The 23,204-nt window shown below is 38.7% G+C and overlaps 1 protein-coding gene across 1 annotated transcript in view; it reads left to right on the top strand.

The window, feature by feature from the left end:
• Positions 1–23,131, top strand: part of LOC131789675 (inverted formin-2) — a 29,115-nt gene extending 5,984 nt beyond the window's left edge. Inside the window, 24 exon segments of the mRNA XM_066161728.1 lie at positions 8,363–8,478; positions 9,152–9,311; positions 11,050–11,083; positions 11,920–11,993; positions 11,996–12,061; positions 12,420–12,688; positions 12,774–12,902; positions 12,999–13,291; positions 13,293–13,374; positions 13,376–13,503; positions 13,505–13,739; positions 13,741–13,950; positions 14,123–14,152; positions 14,155–14,186; positions 14,834–14,936; positions 15,127–15,217; positions 15,356–15,457; positions 15,808–15,878; positions 16,067–16,174; positions 16,597–16,667; positions 16,810–16,943; positions 17,471–17,622; positions 17,747–18,014; positions 21,000–23,131. Coding sequence (XP_066017825.1) covers positions 8,363–8,478; positions 9,152–9,311; positions 11,050–11,083; positions 11,920–11,993; positions 11,996–12,061; positions 12,420–12,688; positions 12,774–12,902; positions 12,999–13,291; positions 13,293–13,374; positions 13,376–13,503; positions 13,505–13,739; positions 13,741–13,950; positions 14,123–14,152; positions 14,155–14,186; positions 14,834–14,936; positions 15,127–15,217; positions 15,356–15,457; positions 15,808–15,878; positions 16,067–16,174; positions 16,597–16,667; positions 16,810–16,943; positions 17,471–17,622; positions 17,747–18,014; positions 21,000–22,663 — 4,622 coding nt within the window. The 3' untranslated portion in view covers positions 22,664–23,131.
• Positions 23,132–23,204: the final 73 nt, after the last annotated feature.

The raw sequence follows: 23,204 nt of genomic DNA, 5'->3' as shown, positions 1-23,204 counted from the left end.
CAATTAAGTTACCGATTTAATCTACTCAGAGTAGGGTTAGCCAAAACACCTTACATCAAGATTTTCAGGCGATATTTCGGTAATAACTGACGAATTCCATAACTCAAAACAATATTACTTGCAAAAACAAACAATATTCTTTGAGTAAACGATATTGATACATCCAGATAGAGGTACATGAACTATTCAATGCTGGTTCGGCCGACGGCGGTTTTTGGCCACTAAATTAATTAGTTTGTGTCAAACCACGAAATGGGAATTTGGCATGTTAAAAAAAAAAAATTGACATAATTTTTTTCACTGGGTTTTTTTGTTAAATACGCTTTGAAAATCCAGTTGTAAGTCCTTTGTTCCTCAATTTTTTCAGTACTCCAGGTCTTTAGTGTCAGGGAAGTCTAAAGTAAACATTTTAAGCGGCCACAATAGGATAGTACTACCTTGAAGTTTTTCAGGTGCTTTCGAATTCCGTAATTTGTGACAATGTACACTGAATTTCGCTCGAACGTTTTTTCTCACTCCTTGATGAAAATGAAAATTTTCTTTTTCTTTCAAATTTTTCAGTGGCTTTTGAAGAGTTAGTCTGCGCAGATAATGAACGTTGGTAAACAGTTTGTGAGCTATCGTGTTTGAGCAGTTGAGCCTTTTTTCGTTCATTTGTGTAACAAAAAAAAACAAACAAACAAGAAACACACAGAGCTAAAATTAAGAGTATAATGCCATTAAAGGTTCCACATTGTACGCAAATGGCAAATATCTAGACCAGCTGATAATTTTTTAGATTTCTTTATTGTTCTGTTTCCCAGAGCTGTAAAAATCTCTGACACTTTTTCAGAGCTTTAGTCGCAAGGAGAGGTCATCTGTGGCAGTTACTGCCAAAATAAAGTGAAAACGAATTTTTCGATCAGCGGGTCTGACCAGTCAACAAGTTGCTATTACGTGTAAGACAAAGGCAAAAATACCAGTAGTCAGACGGACAATACAGGCCCTATCATATATTAACTTAACTCACGGTTTATAATGGTCGATCAAATGATTAATTCCCGGGGGATTTATAATACCCAGGCGTCAACAATAATAGAAACGAAGTGCTTTTGTTGGAAGTATTCTGTGATATTAATAAGACGACCTAGCAGTTTTCCCAATGCGAATTTTAACTGGGATCGTCGGGTCTATGCGCATTTTGCAGTCATGCGGGTGTCACAACTCGCTCTGAAGCCATAAAACCCCTATTTGGAAATGCAATTTTAATTTACACGGTCTTTTGAGGGTTTTCCTGTTTGTGAACAGTTTGACGTGGAATTAAAATGGCTCTCAATTCAAAGTCAAAATGGCGAAAGCTTTCTGGGGACGGCAACGATGGTTCGTCCGTTAGAAATGTGCTAATTTCCGACGCGGAACCCGAACTGTGTGTTAAGCTTTTAGAAACACCGTCGCTTAAGAACTTTTCAGGACTTCGAGCCCGTCTAGAGAAAGCAAACAAAGAATGGCTGAACGAATTTCTAAACCTCGGAGGAATGAGCTGTTTGTTAGACGGCCTCTCATCTTTATCATCTGGGGACAGGCAGAACCGTTTCATTGAGGCCCTTGATCAAATCGAATGCGTTCGATGCATAAAAGCTGTAATGAATTCACCAGTCGGTTTGGCTATTATGACCGCGAGCAATGAATTAACTAGATCTTTGGTAAAAGGTAAGATTCTAGGATTTAACACTCTTAATAGTACGGTTTGCAAAACCATTGACGATTCTTATAAAGCTTCCAAGTATTTTAAATATGACTGGAGGTAAATATTACCGGCCATTAGTACACGCTGGCTTAAATCTTGAATTACAAAGAAAGTTCATTAATCCCGTTAGAAATTATTGTTGCCTTCAAACTTTGCAAAGAGATGTAGGCCTTCTTAGTTGCCCAAAAATTTCCAGATAAAAAACAATTCAACTTTGAATTTCAAGAAGTGAATATTTTGTCCATGGTACAATAATCCAGTTTTTTATACAAGTCAGTTCAGGTAAGTAGACTGAATTGCTTTCTTTGTTGACCGACGAACAAAGAGAGACGAATAATTTACATAGCATTTTAATTCTTGTTTGCTTTTCCTGCCATATTATTTTTAATTTGTTTTTTCCCGGGCGTTTAGGATGTTTTCTTTTGTGATTTTTTAAGGATTTACGTGGTTGACTCTGTGACGAAATTGTTGATAACAAGCTAGATATTTATTATGCAGCAAAACAAACGATATTGTTCAACCGAATAATAGTAAAATACACGAAAAACCTGATATCGACGGAGAATAATGGAGCAAGCTTTTAACAGTGTTTAAGTTTATTTTTCCGAACTACCGGTGCACCTCTACTGCTAAATTTTCATCGCTCTCTGATATTTTGTTTACGTCAGTTGTTTTCAAAACTCATTACTGACCTTGTGAATTACCAAGCTTTATCAATCGCCGCACTATTATGAATTTTTGTGCTGAAAGCAAACATAGTTAAATCTAGATGAGATAAGTATTTCCTCTGAATTAATTAATTTTAGGCCAATGTCTAGCCAAAGCTGTCGTCATTTCTTGTTAAGATATTACGGAGGGAAAATTTGGGTTTTCATTCAAACTGAAAAAGCATGCAAATCTTTCGCGCAATTCCTGTAAAAGTCTACATACCCTTAAAGCTTAATAAACACTGATTTCGCACATGTAAGTTACTTGTATGAATTTGACCATTTAGAAGAATGGGAGCTTATTCATTCTCGCCGAGATGTTTATAAAGCATATTTGACGACGCTTTTAATCAAAACCTTTTGTTTTTCCTCGGGGTGGTTTGCACCAAAAAGAAAAATGAAAATAGTCTGTCTGGGATGGGTATTTTGACTCTTCGTTGTTTTTTAACCATTGTTTAACTTTTTAAGATAAATGTTGTATTTCAAAGTGTAAGAAAAAACATAAACCCCCAGACAGTCTCGTGCGCTTGGCTTGCATCGTTTGAACCTTGCAAAACTTCTATTTTTTATGCCATTGAAACGCTAAAAATGTCACAAGACACGTCAGCTGCTCTATGCACGCAGGCTCAGAGGGATTATCGGTCTCTCTTCATTTTTCAAACTCCTTGGAGGAAATCAAAGCAACGAGAACGTGGCAAAACAAATGATTTGACGAGCGGAACAGTGCTCTGCACGTGCGTTTTAAATCATTTTTCATATCCTCTGCAAACTAGAAACAACAACGCGAAATCGACAAATTTGCGTGGTCTGAGAGCTAGCGGAAACCCAGACAGCAAACTACTAAAGATTCACATTTCAAGATGAAACCTATCACTGTTTACATGTTATGCTGAAGTTGAGGTGTGGCGCCATGACAGACAACGAACACATCCAGTCGAGCTAAATGATCAAGAGAAACGTTTTTTTCTCTGTGTTTCTTAAGTGTTTAAAAATGTTTCTTGTCAACATGACATGTTAATTCAGCGTTTAATAACAGAATGATAGTAAGAAACGTGAATATTTGTGTCAGGGGTTTCTTCTCTCAGAATACACTGCAGTTTTTTAAGGTGTCACGTTTTTGTTTAGTAGTGGAAGGCATCGAAATGTACTTAGTTAAAAAAAAAAACAACAACAGAAACAAAACTTGCGCAGGGCCATTTTTCTGCTCATTGATTCTTTTGTATTACCTCGTTGCCGTCTACCCCTGTCTGAGTTCCATATTTACGCGATTCCTTGGCAACTTCATCGTCCATGAACTCAGTTTTATTGCAGGCGTTTACATGTAGATTGACTTAATTTTTCAGTCGAAAACCAAGAGACTAAACATGTCAAAGTGATTGTAAATTCTTCGCGGGGGGACTTCATTAAACTGTCATTTTACATAGCTGATGCCGATTCAATTAAAAGCGGACCAACTTTAAGAATTCGCTTACGTTTTACTCTTTCTCTCTTTTCTCTTTCATGGAAGACAAGAGAGGATAATTCCTCTCATGTGGAAGACGATAATTCCTTCAAATGAACTTAAAGAACGTCAGGTTGTGTTAAGGAAAAGTTACGTTGGGGCTAATTTATCTCAGACAAATTTATTTTTCTATACTTCGGCAGGAATTAGAATCTTTTAGTATTTATCTCTCGATTTTATGGAGGTTCTATGTTTAGTCAAGGCTGGCCGAAATTATTCTGAAATACTGTCAGCAAAGGCTTCGCGATCGTAAGTGATATTTTGTAGTACAGCTAACTTAGTTTGACCGACACGACAGAAAGGGTTTGTTGTTGTGACTTTTCCAAACGAGTTTGTTGGCCACGTGATCAAAGCATTAGCAAGTGTAATGCAAAATTCTGATGGATTTTCTAATACACAGTCTTTTAAGCTTATTTATTAAATCTTCATCCAAACGTAATTACATTAAATGACTAGGTTTAGAGTCGTAATGTTGTAAATGTTATTTTCAAAACACCAAGAAAGATGTAGTAACTTGTATTTTAGAGGAGTTGTAACGTTCCTCTATTCCTTTTGATAATTTTTTTTCAACGTTTAGACTTTAAGGCAATGTCGTTGTTGCAGTTCAACGATGCAGTATCTCAAAGCTATGTGAATGTTTTATGCTGCATCAATAGTTGAATAGCGTCAAAAAAAAAAATCAGATCAGAAAAATATTAACGGAAAATTGTGAACATAAAACGCATCTTACCGATTATATTTTAAGCTGTATAATGAACGAATTTTCTTCATAGACCATAGAAAATGTTTGAAAGGAAACAGTTTTCTAGGGAGCGATTCTTCCTAGCTCCAGTCCACCGGAGTCGTTAACATTGATTACGAATTGTTTGTTTTATTGTTTTGCCTTTATTTACAATGAATACTTTCCTTACAACTGATTTTGTTTGGCAAACAAAGTAAGAGCTAAAATAACATTGCTGAAAAAGCTGAAATTCTATTGTCGGTATACCAATGAATTAAACGGCGTTTTCAGTTTGGTCAAAAGTGAAAAATAATTATGTGTAGGAAATGCACCAGGCGAAATTTCTGGGAATGTGTAAGCTTACAAAAAAAATAATAATAATAATGCTAGCTGTCACCGCTCTAAAATTTCTCAGAAAAATAACAAACAAATTTTCGCGATAACTAATGCGCCAGAATGATTATTACGAATTTGAAAACTTGACCTTCGCAAAGTAGTTTTACGATTACGGTAAATAACATGATATCTCACCCTGAAGCGGTTTAAAAGAAAGTATTACCTAAGGGTATCACTTTCAATTTACTAACAAGCTACGGCCTCCACTTTTCTGTTTTATCAAACTGAACCGTGGTAAATGCTTTGTCAAATTTCCTCCAATGCGCGCGGGGAAAAAAATTCATTTATATAGCGCCTAGTTACCGAAGTCGACTGAGCCAGTTTCTTGTCACTTACATATACGAAAAAAGACGATAGAACTTTAATAACATTTATTCATATTTAAAGTAGTCTAATGTCGCACTGGCTAAACTTGAAGGCTCTCTTTTGAATACAATATTACCTCCTCTCACCTGCGCAATAGTGTTCGAAGTATTCATGATTAGGGTTAGTTTCGAATTTTAATATCTCACGTTCGAGTTCTGTTCCCAAAATAACTCAAAAGATGCACTTTGTAGTTTTATGCTATTTATTGATGTAAAAAGACAACATTAGTGTATCGTCTTTGTTGTAACGAAATTTGCTTAACTAAGAAGAGGAATTTCTCAAATAAAATGGCCCATCATCTTACAAGAATAATTCTCTCCTTTGTTTATGTTCAAGTGATCTTACTGACACCGAATCAATACGACAACACTTCTGGCAGCCGCTCAAAGTGACTCATTTACTATTCCATAGCAATCACAATTAAGGCCTTTTACTGAGAAAACAGTGTCATGATGATTAAAAAACATAGAAAACAGTGGCATTCATGAATGAATGTTTGCATTATTCGAAATACTATCTTGAAATGTTGGTCACCTGCGCGATGTAAAACATTCATTCTTTCCTGAAGGGAAGTAGAATGATTTTAATTGCAAAGCGTTTCCAGGCAAGACACGTTGGTCAGTTTTTAATCATTCATTTATAACTTTTTTTTTTTGAAACGAGACATCATGGCTTGCCTTGAGAGTTAAATTTGCATTTGGAGGAGTTGAGAAGGTTGCGTTAAAAACTGACCTGGCGGTTGTAATGGCCATTGATATGCTCGCTGTTCCCAAATGCGGTTTTAGATGAGAATACTTTCCAGTTTTACCGACCGCAAATGGATTGTTGATTTTCTTTGGTTGGTTAAACGATTTCGCGGCTTTGAGTATTAATTTCCCTTTGTTATGGCTACCGTGAGTGTTGCAAATAGATGGAGCGTAGTTCGACAAAAGTTCAGCAGCGTTGCAGAGGGAAAACAAGTCGAAAACCTCACCATCTCATCAGATGTCTCCGCTGAACTTTGCATTCGTCTTCTTAGTTCTTCGTGTCTTCAGAATTTCTCCGGGCTCAGGGCAAAGATTCAAACCAGTTCTGCTGAATGGATTACAGAATTTCTCTCTCGTGGTGGGCTGGAAATCCTCTTTCAAGTTTTGAAGAGATTAAGCAAGGGGGAAAAAATGGCGTTTATGGAGGCGTGTATGCAGCTCGAGTGCGTCAACTGCATCAAAGCGGTTATGAATTCGAAACGGGGACTTGATTCAATGATCAGAAACAAGACTCTGGTGCGAAATCTGGCTAAAGGTTGGCGCTTAATCAGCATTGTTTATTTTTTTACCGAAATTTCAAACAAGTTCATTTTACGAGCAAATGATTTTCAAATTGCTTATTGATTAATTCAAATTACGAGACAAAGGAAAAAGTTTTAATCGAATTTTTTTTCATACTTTCCTAAGACCTCAGTGTTTCTAAAGTCTTAGCCAACGTCTCGTTAATAAAAGTTTGCTTCGTCGTTCGTGATAGCTAATTGTACCTAATTTTTCTCATTTACAGTAATATTTGGTCTCAAAATATTTTCGTAATATTGGCGAAGACAGACGAGGACCTTTTTCTTTCAATGTAAACTATTTCATTTTTCTAAACATTTTATTTTATCGTGTTTGGCAATAAACCAGTGACATTGTCTTTCGGATGTCAACATGTTACGAGTATTATTTTGTTCTCACGCGGAAAAGAAAATGAACATTGTTCTGTTTCACAGGAAATTAATATATGTATTTTTAAGTGAATGTTAAAAAAGAGAAACCTCCAGAAAGCAGAAACCCTTGAAATTATAAACTTAAGCGATGAAATGGCTTTTTCTTGGCACAGCTATGAAAATTCCAGAAACAATTAATTATCTTTTGCTTTTGGCTGTTAATTATCTTATCTCGTGACTCTAGTAAACTTTGCTCGGCACAGTGCTTTGCTCTACTGATATGTGAAAACGCTTCCATTTTAAGCCAATTTAAACTGATTGTAGCTTGTTCATTGTTCGTTCCCAGTTGCTCCCTTGTATGATATGAAAAGCGACATTTCACCTCTGCCAATATTTAGAACAGTCTCTATTTTTGGACGACCCGGCGTCAATCTGTCTTCATCTCACCATTTATTGGAGATCTGAAACGCATATTAAGGGGAAAAAATTAATTATTTAAAGAAAAAGTTAGATAATGTGTTCTTTTTTTTTAGATTATTTAAAAGATCCCATTAGAGAAAAGCAAATGCCAATCTCAATGTTGCATCACCATATGTTTGTTGGGTAATAACGAATTTATATGCAACGAAGATTGGTAGTGATTTTTTAATCAACTTTCTCTCTAAACGGTGTTCAATGTAGCGAATGAAAGATATTTTTTCTTAGAACCTTTAAAAGTTTTGAAGTGGAAACACAACCCGTGTTTTGTGTGGTTTATGAAATGGGTTACCTTCGTGAGTTTACTGAGTTGTTAAGTTGGCAAAATCGCCTGCGAAATTAAGAGGAAAAAAAAGAAAAACTCTCATTAGCCGTTGTAAAAATAGACAAGACTGGTGTTCTAATTTTGGGTAATTGGTAAAAGGTTTATTTATTACCCTTCCGTTAACATATATACTTTTTTATCCTTATTTGCTTCATTTTTCATGGAGTAAATTTAGCATTAAGACATTCGAAAATTTTGACTGGCAGTTTTTCTCAATTCCCAGATTGTTTGAGTCAATAAATTAACATAGCGGGTTACTGTGTCGTGTTCTTGAGCAAAGTACTTTAGTCTCGCCATGCTTCTCTTCTCCACAGACGAACTGTCAGAGAAGCCTGACATAATGGTAAGAAGGTGGGGGGAGGGGCAATCAGTGATGGTCTGGGATCCCATGAAGGGGGGGCTGGGGCCTTTTCCTTGTATGCTGACCTTAACCTCACATTTAATTAACTCCCTGTCGTTTTCTTTCAGCGCTCGATACAAACAACACAATGATTAAGAAACAAGTATTTGAACTTCTATCCGCTCTCTGCCTTTATTCCAACCACGGACATAAACTGGCCATCGACGCGCTTGAGAATTACAAGGTGAGTTTGCGTTATTAGGATGTAATTTCTCTTCATAACTTTGCTTTATTTATGAGGAAACCAGTTATGAGAATAAAAGAAACGATAAACTCTAAAGGACACGTACGTGTCACATATGAACTTAGAAATGACTCTGATCGCCATAGACTTCTCTTTAGCTCAGTGGAAGAACATCCGTGATGACCTTGTGCGGAAACTTTACACACTTTAGCCCCCCCACCCTCTCGACCCACGAGTATCAATGGGTACCAGTGGGCTTTTAGGGAAATTGATGAATTGCAGGGGGGGAGGTGTTATCTGTGAAATGGATTAGCCCCTCTCCTCCGGGGGGGGGGGGAGGTGGCGGCAATACCCCTAGTGTTTTCATGTTCTTGAAACCGGGATAAGCTCCGGCTGGATGGGCCACTTGGCTCGAGTGAAGAGTGAACCCTACGAGTGACTAGCATGTAATTTCTCCTCACAATATCATCACTGAAACAAACATGAATATCATGATAATAAAGGAAATGATCACCAACTAAAGAAACTCTTGATTGTTAGACAAATTCTCCCTGTCAGCACCTTAGTTAATGTACAGAGTACAGTATAGAGAATGTGAATACTGATGTTAGGCTGTAAAGGATTAACCAATCTGATCATGACTTTTATCCTTTTTATTTCATTTCAACCGCAGCTCACCAAGGGTCAGCGGTACAGATTTAGTTTGATCATCAATGAGCTTAAAAATGCCGAAGTTATACCATACATGACCACGTGTTTAGCCTTTATCAACACTATACTCATCGCTACGGAAGACTTTGAAGAACGAGTCCGCCTGAGAAATGAGTTTGCAGGTAAGAAGACGCCAATGTCATTACGATCACGATACAATTTTTCAATTTCAAACCAAGGCTACGCTCTTACAACAAAGCTATAGGTTGAGTTCCTCATCTTTCTCTGTTTCTTTACCGAGCTCAAAAACTTACCATTTCTCTTATTCTATTTAAAATCATGACGCTATCGACATTGCTGATCCTAGCAGTATGCAGGGCGTGTGTCTTATGAACTTCGTAATAGACCTCGGTCACTGTAGAGTCTCTGTGGCTCAGTGGCAGAACATCGGAGCGCGGAATCCGAAGGTCTGACGTTCGATTCCTCATAGGGACTCAGAATTTTGTCCCACGCTCGTGACAAGACGAAAAACATCTTTCTCTATTTCTTCACCGAGCTCAAAACTTACGATCTCTCTTGTTCTATTTATAAAGTTATAGGTTTTTCTGAGGTGCTATGCCGCATCTGAGACTCCCAATATTTAACAGTAATCTACTCCGAAGAACTAAACGTTGCTATCTGAAAATAAATAAAATTCCTTCTCAAAAACCACTCTACCCTCCCTTACCTCCGACGCACGAAAAATCTTGATGTAACTTCTTCAGAAGCTTCCTTTCATCTCAAGCGTTTTCCTTTACCTCAAATTAGTCTCCCACTTCAAAACTGTTGTTTTATCTCAAAATACAGGTTCTTCTTGACAACGTTTTAGTTTGCATTGCATTTGAATTAGCTTTTCAAATATTTTACCTCAAATACGTAGAATTATCTTATCTTTGTGCTTCACTCATTAAGGATACTCACAAATACTGTCCTTTATACTCGTCTGTTTTCTAAAATCTTTAGTGCTTCACTTAGTTTTATGAAGTTTTAAAGAGTTGTCTGTTTTTCCAAACAACGGCCTTAGATCGCATCGTACGTAAAGATGTTCTCGTAGTCTTTTCATAAACAAAACATTTCATACCATATGTTTGCACTTAGAGCATTTCTTGAAATGTAGCCAATATTTTAGCAGAGTGAAGAAGATCCTTTGTCAAGCTTACCAAATTCCGTTAGTTTTGGTGTGTGGAAAGATTTGCACAACGAAAACAAGGATGCAGCAAATTTAAGTTTTTTCTTTACGGTCACATTAATTACCGATAAATTTGTTTGTACTTCTTTTAAAATCTCCTTAACTGGAAAAAATTGAAAAGATCAGCCTTCAAATTTCGTTTTTTCTTAAGTAAGTGTTCGGGAATAAGCGAAGAATAATTTTGAAGGCAAGAAATGTGCGATTTTGCCATAGAAATCATCAGATATTATGGTTCACTGTATTTCGCTCGTCGCTGTTTTCTTAGCGTACTATCAAATCATTCGTGGGTTTTTCCTCCATTGTTTGGTCCCGCAGTGTTTCCAGCAGTGAGAAAATTGAGGGCTTTGATGTTTGTGGTTTACATGTTTATCGCAATTGGACAGCAAAGAACCTTTACATTCGGCCGTGCGAAGCGAATTCCATGCGAATCGGCAGGTGAGACACCAAATGGCATCACATACACTTCCACGCATCAAAGAATCGTTCTCGCAGTGAGACCTATAATTTTTGAAGTACGAAGCTCTGGTTTAATTCTATGAACACATGTAACAACTTCAGATTATGTGGGTAATATTTTAGTTTCTAATGCCGCGAAAAAACAGCACTTTTGGGCCAATTTCGCGCTTTGAAAACTGGTCAGCATGTAGTCGTAACATGCAGAAATATAATGGCTCCCAATTATTCTTTTACAGGGCTAGGACTCTTGGACATCCTAAGCAATTTGAGGTAAGATATTTGATAACACATTAGAAAAATATCTTAGTTTGAGAATTTGTTGTTGTTATTATTTATTTAACAGCGCTTTCCACAGTGTTTTATGTAACACAAATCTCGCATTTTCCCCGATTTGCTCTTGTTCGGTAAACTTAATTGAATTTTATTTTCAGTAATTGTTTCCATTCTGCCGGCAGCTAAAATGTATTTAGTGGATAGATTAATTGCAATTTTCACTATATATAGTTGACAACACGGGTAGTGAACTTAGAAAAAATTTTAGTTTGCGGAATTTGTTGTTGTTAATTACTTTAAACAAGCGCTTTCCCAAAGACTAACACAATGAAACCCGTCGATTTGCCTTGTTCGGTAGATTTAATTTCCCAGATTTATTTTCAGTATTTTACCTCTTTCGGCAATGCTAAAATGGGTATTACGTGGGATAGAAAAATTGCAATTATATATATTTGACGGGTAGTGAACGTTTAAACTTTAAGAAGATCTCCCAAACAAACGCCCGTCGAGGTCTGAATTTTTTCATGTATGGTTTCTGCTTTCAGTTTAATTGCCGTTAATCTGTAAATATGTTGATTGCTTTCTTAGAACTTGTTAGTCGCCGGGTAGAAACTATGTTTATGGAACGACTGTGATTGAAGAAGTCGCCTAATTCGTACCTTGGCCTCTCACGGTCAAGCGATTCCCCTAATTTCAGCAAGCGAGTAGAATCTGGGAACGAGAATACTATTCGCCTCTTTCGTTGCTTGTGTCATCGCTCGGCTTTCAATTTTACCGCGGCAAAAACTTCAAGAGGGCAATCGTAATTACATGCATTGTGTCATTTATCGCAGGCACAACGATGACGAAGAGTTATTGGTTCAACTCGATGTGTTTGAAGAACAGAGACTGGAGGATGAAGATGATCTGAACTCCCTGAGGGAGTAAATCTGACGTCTCACTTGGACGTATTTCACGCTTTGTTTAGAAAGTTGTGTCCTTATTTTCTGGCGACGGTCTTTGCCTTTTTCTGTGGTAATTAAGTGCAACTATGAAGAAAAATGTCTTCTGCTCTCACAAGATTTTTTTTCACTCTGAGCAAAATCTCCCCATGCCAATTGCATACAAGAAAACTAAAATGATTTATGTATGAAAGACAAGAAGCAGAACACATTGGTTGTTGAAGGTCAAAATAAAACAAGCGCCGACGTTCCTCACGTAAGCTATACATAAGTTTGTGTCAATGTACATGAAAAAATTACAGGCTCGTGCAAGTTTGTTGTCTTTGAAACATTTACTTGTGCTCATTAACACAAAATTGCATTTGAAATCGTGATATTACCTTTACTGAAAGGCATCTATCTATATTCATAGGTGAGTAACAAACCTCAAGGTGTAAACCTATTAAGCATTCTACAAAACCTGCTTTTGATCGAGGATGACTCACCTGTGTCGGACTCGGTTTGGGAAGTGATCGAGAAACTTGTAAAACGAGCTGTGAACATCGACAGTCGTAATCGAGCGGAGTCAATCCTAGAGGAGGGTGAGAGGCAATTTACCAGTTTACAACATGGAGTTCATCAAGGGAAGGCAGCAACACGTGGAGTGGTTCTCCTGATGAAAACTTGACCATCGAATGTACGTGGCAGCAATCGTCAGAAGATGTACGTTCAGCTTGCGTGCGTTCTGTCTCTGTTGATGACCCCAGTTCGACGCCTGTTGTGGCAAACGGGATTCACGAGGAAATACAGGCTTCCACACAAGCAATCTAGAGGAAGCATGCCCGATGACATTTGAAGAAGAAGAGCAGCTCCTGCTTCTGTTAAAATTCTTGAAGGTATCATTCAGAATAACAAGAAAAAAGAGGGGCGATCATCCAGTCCAGAACTTATGTTGGAACATCAAAGTGTTGTACATGAACTCGGCTTAAACAATCCTCCCTGCACCTCCTCCTCCGCCGCCCCTGCCTGGACAATCAAATGGTGAAGATATTCAAATCGTAATGAATCACGTAGAAACAACTGAAAGCGCACCTTCACTGCCAGGAAAAGATGAGAGTTTTTTCGTACGGGAGACCTGTTACTCCTCCTTCTGTAGAGCCTCAGCCATTCCTCCGCCCCCTCCTCCGCCCCCCGTGATAGGAAGAGGTGAGATTCCTCCTCCTCTTCTTCCAGGAATGAATGGAGTACCACTTCCTCCTTCTCTGCCTGGAAAGGTTGGCGTGCCAACCACCACCTCCTCTAGGAACTGGGGTAGTTCCTCCACCACCGCCTCCTCCAGGAGTGGGTGGAATACCCTCCTCCTCCTCCTCCTCCTCCTCTACTGGGAATGGGTGGCGTGCCTCCCCCTCCACCTCTTCCAGGAATGGCTGGGGTACCGCCACCGCCCCCTTTACCTGGAATGGGAGGAGTACCTCCACCTCCACCTCTTCCAGGAATGCGGGGTACCACCACCACCCGCTTTACCTGGAATGGGGGGAGTACCTCCACCGCCGCCTCTTCCAGGGATGGGTGGAGCACCCCCGCCTCCCCCCATTACCTGGAATGGGGGAATACCTCCGCCCCCACCACCTCCAGGAGCTGGGGGAGTTCCACCTCCGCCGCCTCTGGGTGGGTTTGGAGTCACTCGAGTTTACCAGCAGCCCGTCCATCGTAGTGTCAGCTGCCCGCTCGTCCCCTCCGGTGAAACCCAAGAGTAAGATTCGATCCTTAGCGTGGCAGAAGCTTCCTCCGCACGTGATTCAGAGTATTAAGACGTGTGTATGGGCACGTGTCATGGCGCTGGAGGTAATTCAGCCTGATTTTCATCTGGAAGAGGAGTGGTTTTGTCAAAAGAAGACGGGCGGAGCAAAGAAGACGGACACAAAGAAGAAGGAGCCCTCAGAGGTATGTGTTGATTACTTTTGCTTGTCTTGTGCGAGAGCACCACTGTGGGTGGAGTGGTATCGCGTGACTGTGTTAGAGGCCATGTAGGCGTAATTCAGCAAAAAAAAAAAGATTAGTAGACGCTGGGAAAGTTACTATTTCATTGCAATTAATTTTTTTTTCCTTTTTGTAGATCACCCTACTGGATCCAAAGAGGAGTCCTGAACGTTTAACATTTTTATGAAGCTGTTCAAAAAGTCAGTATTGCTGTGTGTCTCTTTTGAGGATTCTTTTAGCTTTGCAGCGTGGAATTCTCCTTCATTGGGCTACGGACTGGATATTGGAAATCTTTCTTTATCGTTGTCGTAGACAGAATTTCCAGGGGGGGGGAGATTACGGTCGCTCCTAGTCGAATTTAGTACACGCTAGGTTGTCGTGGAGAACAGGGATGGAGTAAACGTGGAGAGTGCTCACCTCCCATCACTAGGTCTGGGTTTGATTGCCGGACCTAACGTCACATGTAGGCTGAGTTTGTTGGATTTTTTTTACGTTTCCCGGGTCCTCCGGTTCTCCTTCCTCCACAATTTGCAATTTGACTTGGAAGCATTGGATGAAGATCTACCTTCGGGTGGTAGTGCTGCCAAAATCCTCTTTAATTATTTATTTCTTTATTTATTTTTTGCTATTTTTATTTCTTATTATTAGGGGAAGGGAAATTACGTAGGCTCTAGAATCCCCCTAAGCCATGCCCCCATCACCATCACCCCAAGTGGTTAGTTTTCGCACTCAGGAGTTCTCAAAGCATAGTAGCGACTCTCTCGTTTGCCAATGTAACAAGAGCAGAGGCAAGTGTTTGAAAGGAGGCGTACAATTTTCAAATAAACGTTTTCCTTATTTCCTTTAGGTCAAACGAAGAGATTGTTGGATTGATTCAAAACGGGAACAGCAAAGCTTTTGATGTTGATGTCCTGAAATCGTTCATCAAACTCCTTCCAGACAACACAGAGGTCAGTATCTAAGAGCACAGGTGTTTTATAAAATAGTCTAACCTATAGTCTAACTTATCGTCTCCTTAGAGTATACATACATTATTCAGAAAACAGCTTAGGAGATTAAACTATATCCTGTGAGCGTGAAGAGGAACTTTTAAGATAAGTCTCAAACTGAAATTTGTTTGTGTTGTGGTCCCCTTTTCAGAGAGAAATGCTGAAAGGATTCTCTGGCGACAAAACCCAGCTGGGTGCTGCTGAGAAGTTTTTGTTGGCACTGGTCTCTATTCCTGGGTATGGTTACTTTGTTCTCTATTTTAAATTTTTGTTATCATTTTAATTTCTTTCAATTATATCTTTGTAACTGAGTTGAGTGAATAAATAACAGATAAACAATTATCGTGGTTATCTGATTTTTTATTTGTTTTTCTGAGCAGGTACAACCTTTCGTCTAGAGGCCATGTTACAAAAGGAGGAGTTCCAGATTACAGTTGAAACAATCGAACCGAGTTTAGAATCTTTGAAAGGAGCAATACAAGGTGTGCATAGTTTTAACGAACTCTTAAAATCTGGAAAAAATATGAAAAGAATCTCATTACTATTTTCAAACATTTGTTATTGAGGTGGAAGAGAAGTCGCTTTAATTACACAAGGCAGACTTTGACAATAGGTTACCTAGCAGTCATTATTTGTATTAACAGAGGATACATCCCGTAACTAAAAGAGAACAACATATTACTACAAATCGTAGAAGGGGTTTGAACTTAGAAAAAGCTACACGTTAAGTTTAATTTTGATTTAAAATCTCTGTTGGTTTCAAATGCAGAGTTTTTGTATTTTGTATTTCATTCTTTTAGACTAAATACTAATCAACCTCAAATATATTCAGATATCCTCAACAGTGAAATTCTACCAGAGGTTCTTCAGCTGATTTTGATCATTGGCAATTTTCTGAACTCGGTAAGAGGTGTTTTTTTATTATTATTATTATTATTAGTAGTAGTAGTAGTAGTAGTTAGTAGTAGTAGTAGTATTATTATTAGTATTATTATTTATTATTATTGTTATTTCAAACTCATCTTTTTTTCCGTCCTATGCAAGCCTAACCTTGTCACTAACAGACATTTCTTTTATGTTTTATGTTGTAGGGAGGGTACGCTGGGAATGCTGTGGCTTTTAAGATCAACTCACTCTTAAAGATTGTGGACACGAGAGCCAACAAACCCCGCATGACCCTCATGAACTTCTTGGTGCACGTAAGTTCGCACGTTTTCTTTGATTACTTAAGCTATTTTGAATTACAAAGAACTAGTTACAGCTGGTAACAAAGCCTAGCAATTCAATATCCGCGCCTGGCGCAGGAAAAAACTTTACTAGCGACCAGCGCGGGAAAAAATACTTGGTAAGCGCGGAAACACGGCTATTGCTAAGTGCGGGAAAGTCGTGTCTAGGGAAAAATGCAACATGCTCCAGGCGCGGCGGGAAAGCTGTGAAAATTTTTAAATGCAAAGCTCAGAAGGGCAAAAAAAAAACGGAAAATCAAACATGGTAAATGCGTAAAGCAGGTTGGTTTCTGGACTCCTATTCGTTTTTTAGCTGAGACATTGGGAACAGTCGTGAAATTTATTGGGAGCGTGAGAAAATTGTCTCACAGAAGCATGTTTTTGCATCTATTTAGGTTGCTGAGGAGAAACGCGAGAAAGTATTAAAGTTTACCGAAGACATGAAGCATCTTGACAAAGCCGTCAAGTAAGTGTTGTTGCTCTTGAAAAGTAATGAGTTGATAGTCCGACATAAACATGGTCTGTTAATAGTCGTCAGTTATGTTTGTTAGACATCGTGAATTCAAAATAATGAAACTGGAAGTAATTGCCTTATTTCTTAAACTTAGGTTATCTGTAGACAATCTTACTGGAGAAGTAGTGGGCCTCAAAAACAAACTCAAAAGCCTTGAAAAAGATATGAAAAGTGGACCAAAAGATATTTGCACTCAATTTTCTGAATTCATCGAGGTAAGATTGTTTGGTTTTTTCTTCTTTGTTCACTGCCTCGCTTTTTTCTTGACGTTGAAAATAGCTTTTTTGACGGAGTGTTGTTAAGATAAAACCATTGTAATCACCACAGCCAATTGAATCAAACGAGAATGTGACAAGGAGCCAATGAGAAGCCAAAGTGAAAGCAAAACGCGGGAAAAAGTTTGTAGCCAAGTCGCGAATAGGTTTTAGCTTTGCTCTGATTGGTCGCGAGGGTGGCGAAAGTTTTACTTGACCAATCAGACAACGTAGTGAGGCACAACGAATGCATTTCCAGGTTATTTTGATGAGAGCGTTACTCGCGCCTGGTCTCACGCCATATGCTTAAATCGTTCGGACTATCGAAAAAGAAAAAACGAAAAAATGAAGGGCTCTCTTAAGCAGTTGATCTACCGTTTTTTGTTATATTTTGTTGTTTTCTTTTTTGGTTCGGACAAAACTTTTTTGATCACGATAAACTAAGTATGTTTCTCGCCCTGCAATGAACATATTGTAAATCACTTACAGGGCGCTTTAGAGAAGGCGAGGCAGTGGAGGAAGGCATCACCGAGATCCACAGCCTCACCAAACAACTGGCGATGTATTTCTGCGAGGACGAGGGAAAGTTAAAACTGCAGGAGTTATTGTCTTTGTTCAAGACTTTTGGTGATCAGCTGAACAAAGCTAAGAAGGTGAATAAAACAATTGTTTTGCTGTTTCGTATATTTTTAGCGAGAAGTGCACAATAACACAGCACCTGATCCAGGACGTCGCTATACTTTGTACTTAGCTTTACATCCTTTTCTCTCGTTCCAGGATAACGAGCAATTTCGTATCCAAGAGGAAAAACGAAAGGCACGCGAGAAAAAGAAAGCAGAAGAGGCAGCTAGAAATGCTGAAGCAGGGGGCAAAGTGAAGACCAAACCGCGGCCACTAGAGGAGGAACAAGAAGGGTGCATTGTGGACCGACTGCTCAGTGACATCAGGAAAGGCTTCCCCCTGCGGAAGCACTCCAGAGGGACATCCTCCGGGGGGGTCAAATCAGCATCGCCCACGAGGCCTAAACGGAGCCGCGACGAAGGAGGTAAAGACGGATTTCGAAAGATCTCGGGCCCAGCCAAGGCCCGAGCTAAATTAGAACCGACTGAAGAGGAACAGAATGAGATTCTGCCTAAGAGAAATCTTGAAGGACCCTCTCTTCCAATCAGATAGATCGACTGCATCGAGAGAAAATAAGGGAAAGAGAGAGGTCCAATCAGCTTGTTGGTCGCGAAATAATAATTTCATTGAGGCTCTTTTTAATTTTGGACTGTTTTCCCAAAGGTGTGCACTGCCTTCCTCCATGTCCTTGATTTTCTCTTGTTGCTGTTGCCAATTCAAAATGAGTTATGGTTGTTGTTTCAAAAGCTAACAAGTTTTGTGGCACATTTTTAAGCTATTTGGTTCAGCTTGCAAATTCACTGCTATTGTTTCTCGTGGATATTTTTTCCCCAGTTGAATATTATCCACAAACCCCAAAATCAAAACTTTCGGATGAAATTTTAAAGTGGCAGGAAGTCTATAAAGACCTGCGGCAGCATTGAAATTCTTGCATCTGTTTAATGTGTGATGTGAAAGATAAGAACCGTTAGCACTCTGCTTAAAGCCACCTACAGACAAACAAAATAGGAGAAAATTATCAAAAACACCCAAAATTATTTTTCTTATTCTAAAACATTCAACTGATATTCATAGTAAAAATATTTTCCTTGAAGGTATGAAAATCACAAGGAAAATTGCCTAAATTTTTCACCGGAAATATATTTTTCTGAGACGCTTTTTTATAAGATAAAATTTTTTTTCGGTCGTGACAAAGACATTCAAAGATAATATGCCAAATCATTATCCAGTTGCAGTTGTGCCTTTGTTTGATAAATATCTGGTGTTAGTTTGACATGGTAACAAAAACAAAGAAAAAAAGACAAATAAAAATCTGCTGTGGGAATCAGTGGTAAAGTTTAAACGTACGTGACATTTTCTAAGCTTCTCGCCTTTCACACACGCTTTTGAAACGTATACTTATTTATTACACATTTTATAATGCGCCTAGCTATTTTGAAGTATGGTTTGTTTAAAAGATGCGTCTTATTTCAAATAAAACGCTGAAAGGTTATTGCGAACCAGTTGATAGATTGTCAGAGATTGTTCAGTATGGAAAGGGACGGGCCTGAAAACGGAGAAAACTTTAAGTTGGGTACTTTAGCATACGGTGAGGAAAACTCATTGAACTGTAGAACAATACAGTAGTATTCACCACTTCCACTTTCACTCCATCGTTGGCTTGCACTTGGCCTCTGCTGTCGTATTTAATCATTTTCACAATAAGAACCTGAAAAATGATGTTGCTAAATAACTTGAACATACTTCTGGTTAAGAGAACTACATTTTATTAATGAGGCGCTGAGTCTTTTTCTCTCCTCGAGCATCTGGACTCTAGGTTCGCCATTCTTTTACAAACATTATATTGGAATTGTTTGCCGAACAACTAAAAAATACCTATACGAGAAATTGTACAAAGGGCACTCTGCTCTTGATCCTACCTAACAAATATCTCAAGTTTCTTTAGCCAGTTGTTGATGTTTACTGTCGTTACACCGTTATCTAAGAAAGTTTGGGTATTAGATTTCATGTAATGAAAAGTACTAGGTTTTCACTCCACACGTAAACTTTAAAAAGATTTTTGGACGTTACATTCTCTAAGCACCCTTCCCATAATGACTGAACACTCCCTAAATGAGCTACAACCACGTCAGTAGTTCCAGACAATGCTTTGTAAAGTTTTGTTCTTAATTCTATAAATGGTCTCTTCTGGGAGCAGTCCAACACAATAAGTCATGATTATCGCGATAGCATTTTGTTAAGACGAGCCAGTGAATTAAAATAACCACAAGGCAAAAAATGCAAATTGTGGTAACTATGTGAATCATCAGAGCGTAAGATTGTGCTTAGAGAATGTTAATGACCTATTCGAGTTGGAAAAAGATTTTCCCGAAGAGTCTTTAAAAGCCAAAACATTGTTTTTACATTTTCGGAAGAAGAAACTGAAAGCTTTTCTTTTTGCAGATTCAAACAGATAGTTGCGGACGTCCAAGTTATTCAATACTAATAAAAATATGCATTCTTTGAATATCTAGTAAGGAAAACACCGAAATATCTGAAACTTTTCCCGCAGCTTTTTGAAATGATTTGATCTACATTAAGTGTGGTACACTTTGTTCAGTCAGCGAAGTTTTAAACCTAAGGAGCGTTTTTCACTTTCTGTTGTATATGTTCTTAATATCCTGTAAGGTTGATTTAAAAACGCTCAGTGAAGAGACAGTTTTACTTACTAGTATCTCAAATGACTTCCTATGACACAATCGCTTAGCTTTAAGTGAATTGTTGTTTGCGCATTGGCGAGTTCCTCGTTGATTGTAAAGAGGTTGTTTATTGGTCTAAATAATGACAACTTCGCAAATTCGAAATACTTACTACATAGACATTTAGGATTAAGGTTGTTATGCGCACGCTTCAAAGCAAACATACTGTCTTTGTTTACTCTCCGTCAATGTAAAAAATGACGTGATGCTATTTTCTTTCATTAGCTGCTGATGAGCTATTGTTGAAATTAAATCAGTCATACTGCCTCTGGAAAAAAAAAAAACTGCTTTCGTGTCGTTCAAATTTTGTGATTGCTTAAAATTGTTCTTTGCTAGCCCTGGCAAACTTTTCTCAGCCCTAAACATTGACTTTAAAAGCACAATTGTTGTTTGGGGCGGTCAAGAAATTACAATAAACAACATTGTGTTCGATCGCTTTGTTTTCTTATTTGGATAAGTTGCCCTGGGGGCTCCCTCTTGACCCATTCTTCGCATGGAAACGAGGCTCTTGACCACGTGATTAGTTTTTAATGCGCGGCGTAGAAATGTGAATACTGATTTATACAAGCTGTTTGGATTGTAGGTGGTCTTGTTAAGGTTAAGTACCAAATGACCCCAAGGTCGTGTTTGATTACTCGGTTTATAACGTTGCGTGTTTTTATTCACCACAGGTGACGACGTGTTTGTTATTCTGGAAGAAGCCGAAGAAGATGAGAGGCAAGCCACAACACAAGGAGTCACTCCTTGTGTTTCCAGGCTGGATAAAATCGTTGTTACCGCGGACAAAAATGAACTGAAAAAAGACAAGCTTGAAAACAAAGAGGAGGTATCAAACCACAGAGTTTCGAATCCTGCCTATGAAATTGAAGTATCGGAAGCTGGTGTTAAAGGCATATCTAAACCACATGAACGTGAAAACAGAGACGTCTCCGAAATGAAAAAACGCAAATCTAGCGAGGACGTGTCTGCCACTCAAATCGAAGAGGAATTAAACAAAGAATCAAAGAGGATTAAATCTTTTGGAGATTCTTTCGAAAGAAAGAAAGCTGGCAAAACTACCGCGGGCAAAAATGGCGAACTGCCAGCTTTGAATGGAGTGTGTGAAGATATTTCATCTGATGAAACTCCTGCCAAAATTCCGAATGATACAAAACCTCAGCTCGTTACAGTAAGAGAAGGCTGTAGTTTAACTGCACCGAAACAAAAGGTTGTGTTTTCTAAAGAAAGCCAGGACGATGCAGCATTAAACGATACTGTGTCAAATTCAGAGATTTCTGGTCCGCAGGAGAATCTAGCTAAACAAAACTTTAGAAGTGATAGCCAAGTTTCGGACGTGTCTACATTGGATAAGGAAATTAAGCGTGGCGTGCTTCAGTCGAAATCGACTCCTGAACAAGATTACAATGAAAAAACTGTTGTAAACTCAACAAAACGACTCGAGGATGAAAAAGAACTTTCATTGAATAGTTCAAACATTTTAAAAGAGAATGACACTAGGAAAGCCAAACGAGAATTCGCGGGGGAAATAATTCCACCAGAGAAAAACAAAACACTATCAAAAAATGGCGGGAAAAGCCAATCTGCCGGCCAATCTGAAAGCGGTAAACAATCACGTGATGATAGCCCAAAGGTCCTGAATCTTCCACAAAATAGAGATCTGGGTCCGAGAAACAGAACTGAGGATAAACGAAAAAATGAAAGATATGGCGAGAGTGAAGGGAAAAAACAAACTGAGTTTAAAGACAAACACGAGCCAGTCGTTTTGCCATCTGTCACTGTCGAACAGGATAATGGTCTAAATGACGGAGACGATGAAACACCCAAGACTTTGAATGAACCAAGCGGAAACAAACGAGGACATTCCACTGAAGGAACTGAGAAGCGACGGAGACTGAGCGAGGCGGATCTCAATCTCCGCCCGCTGAGTCCTGTGATGGAGGATGGAGAATCTGATAAACAGTTATTGAATCCTTCTGCTGGACGGTCGGCTAAAGTAAAGAAAAGTAAGTCGTTCGTGGCGCGCGGGTTTTCAAAAATGTTCGGAAGTAAGCGAAAATATAAAGTGGACAAAGAACTTAGGGAGAATTCCTTCTCGTCCGAGTGTGAAAGTCAGACGACTCAGGCGGAGTTTGATCAGAGTGAGAATCACGGCGGAGCGAAGGAGAATAAAAAAAAGAAAAAAACGAAAGGGGAGGAAAACCATGGTGGCGAGAAGATTAGTGATGGACAATCAACTGATGAGGGCAAAAGCAAACATTCGTCGCGCAAGTTTGGCGGCCTTTTCTCGCGGGGCAAAAAGAAAGAGATGCACTCGCATTCGAAAGAAAACAAGTAACTATTTTGCATTTTTAGAGCGGCATTTTCGCTCTTGAAGACATTCACAGGCCTAGTATGAGCAGATTATTGATTTTAATATTGTTTATCGAAATTTGAAAGGTTAACATTTCATCAGATCTCTGCCGAACATTATAAGGTGGATCTGATATTTGATTTATTAAGTTCAGATGAAATATCGCATGATGAGTTGACGTTATATTCTTTCAGTAATAGCATCATTTTCACAACATATTGTTTTGCTTTCCGAAAGGAAGTGTAAAATTTAGCTGATGAGTCAAAGTAAAAGTAATAGAGCGATCGACTGTTTTTTAAGTACCTTTGAAATATTGCCAAGCTCAGTACAGTTTAACTAGATCATAGTGGTTACCATTTTGTTCATTCCAACTATATCTGACGGGAACTGTGGTTAATATTGTGCAATATCTTGCATATAGCCACAAACATTGATTTAAAACATTTGTTTTTAGTTTACGCTTCTTAGTGTGTACAAGAATAGACGGCGGGGGAAACCGGGGGAAGTTGAGAATATCTCTCTCTTC

This window comes from Pocillopora verrucosa, chromosome 14 (genome assembly GCF_036669915.1).
Source record: "Pocillopora verrucosa isolate sample1 chromosome 14, ASM3666991v2, whole genome shotgun sequence".
In the NCBI taxonomy this organism is placed as follows: domain Eukaryota; kingdom Metazoa; phylum Cnidaria; class Anthozoa; order Scleractinia; family Pocilloporidae; genus Pocillopora; species Pocillopora verrucosa.
This window is presented reverse-complemented; position numbering and strand designations above follow the sequence as displayed.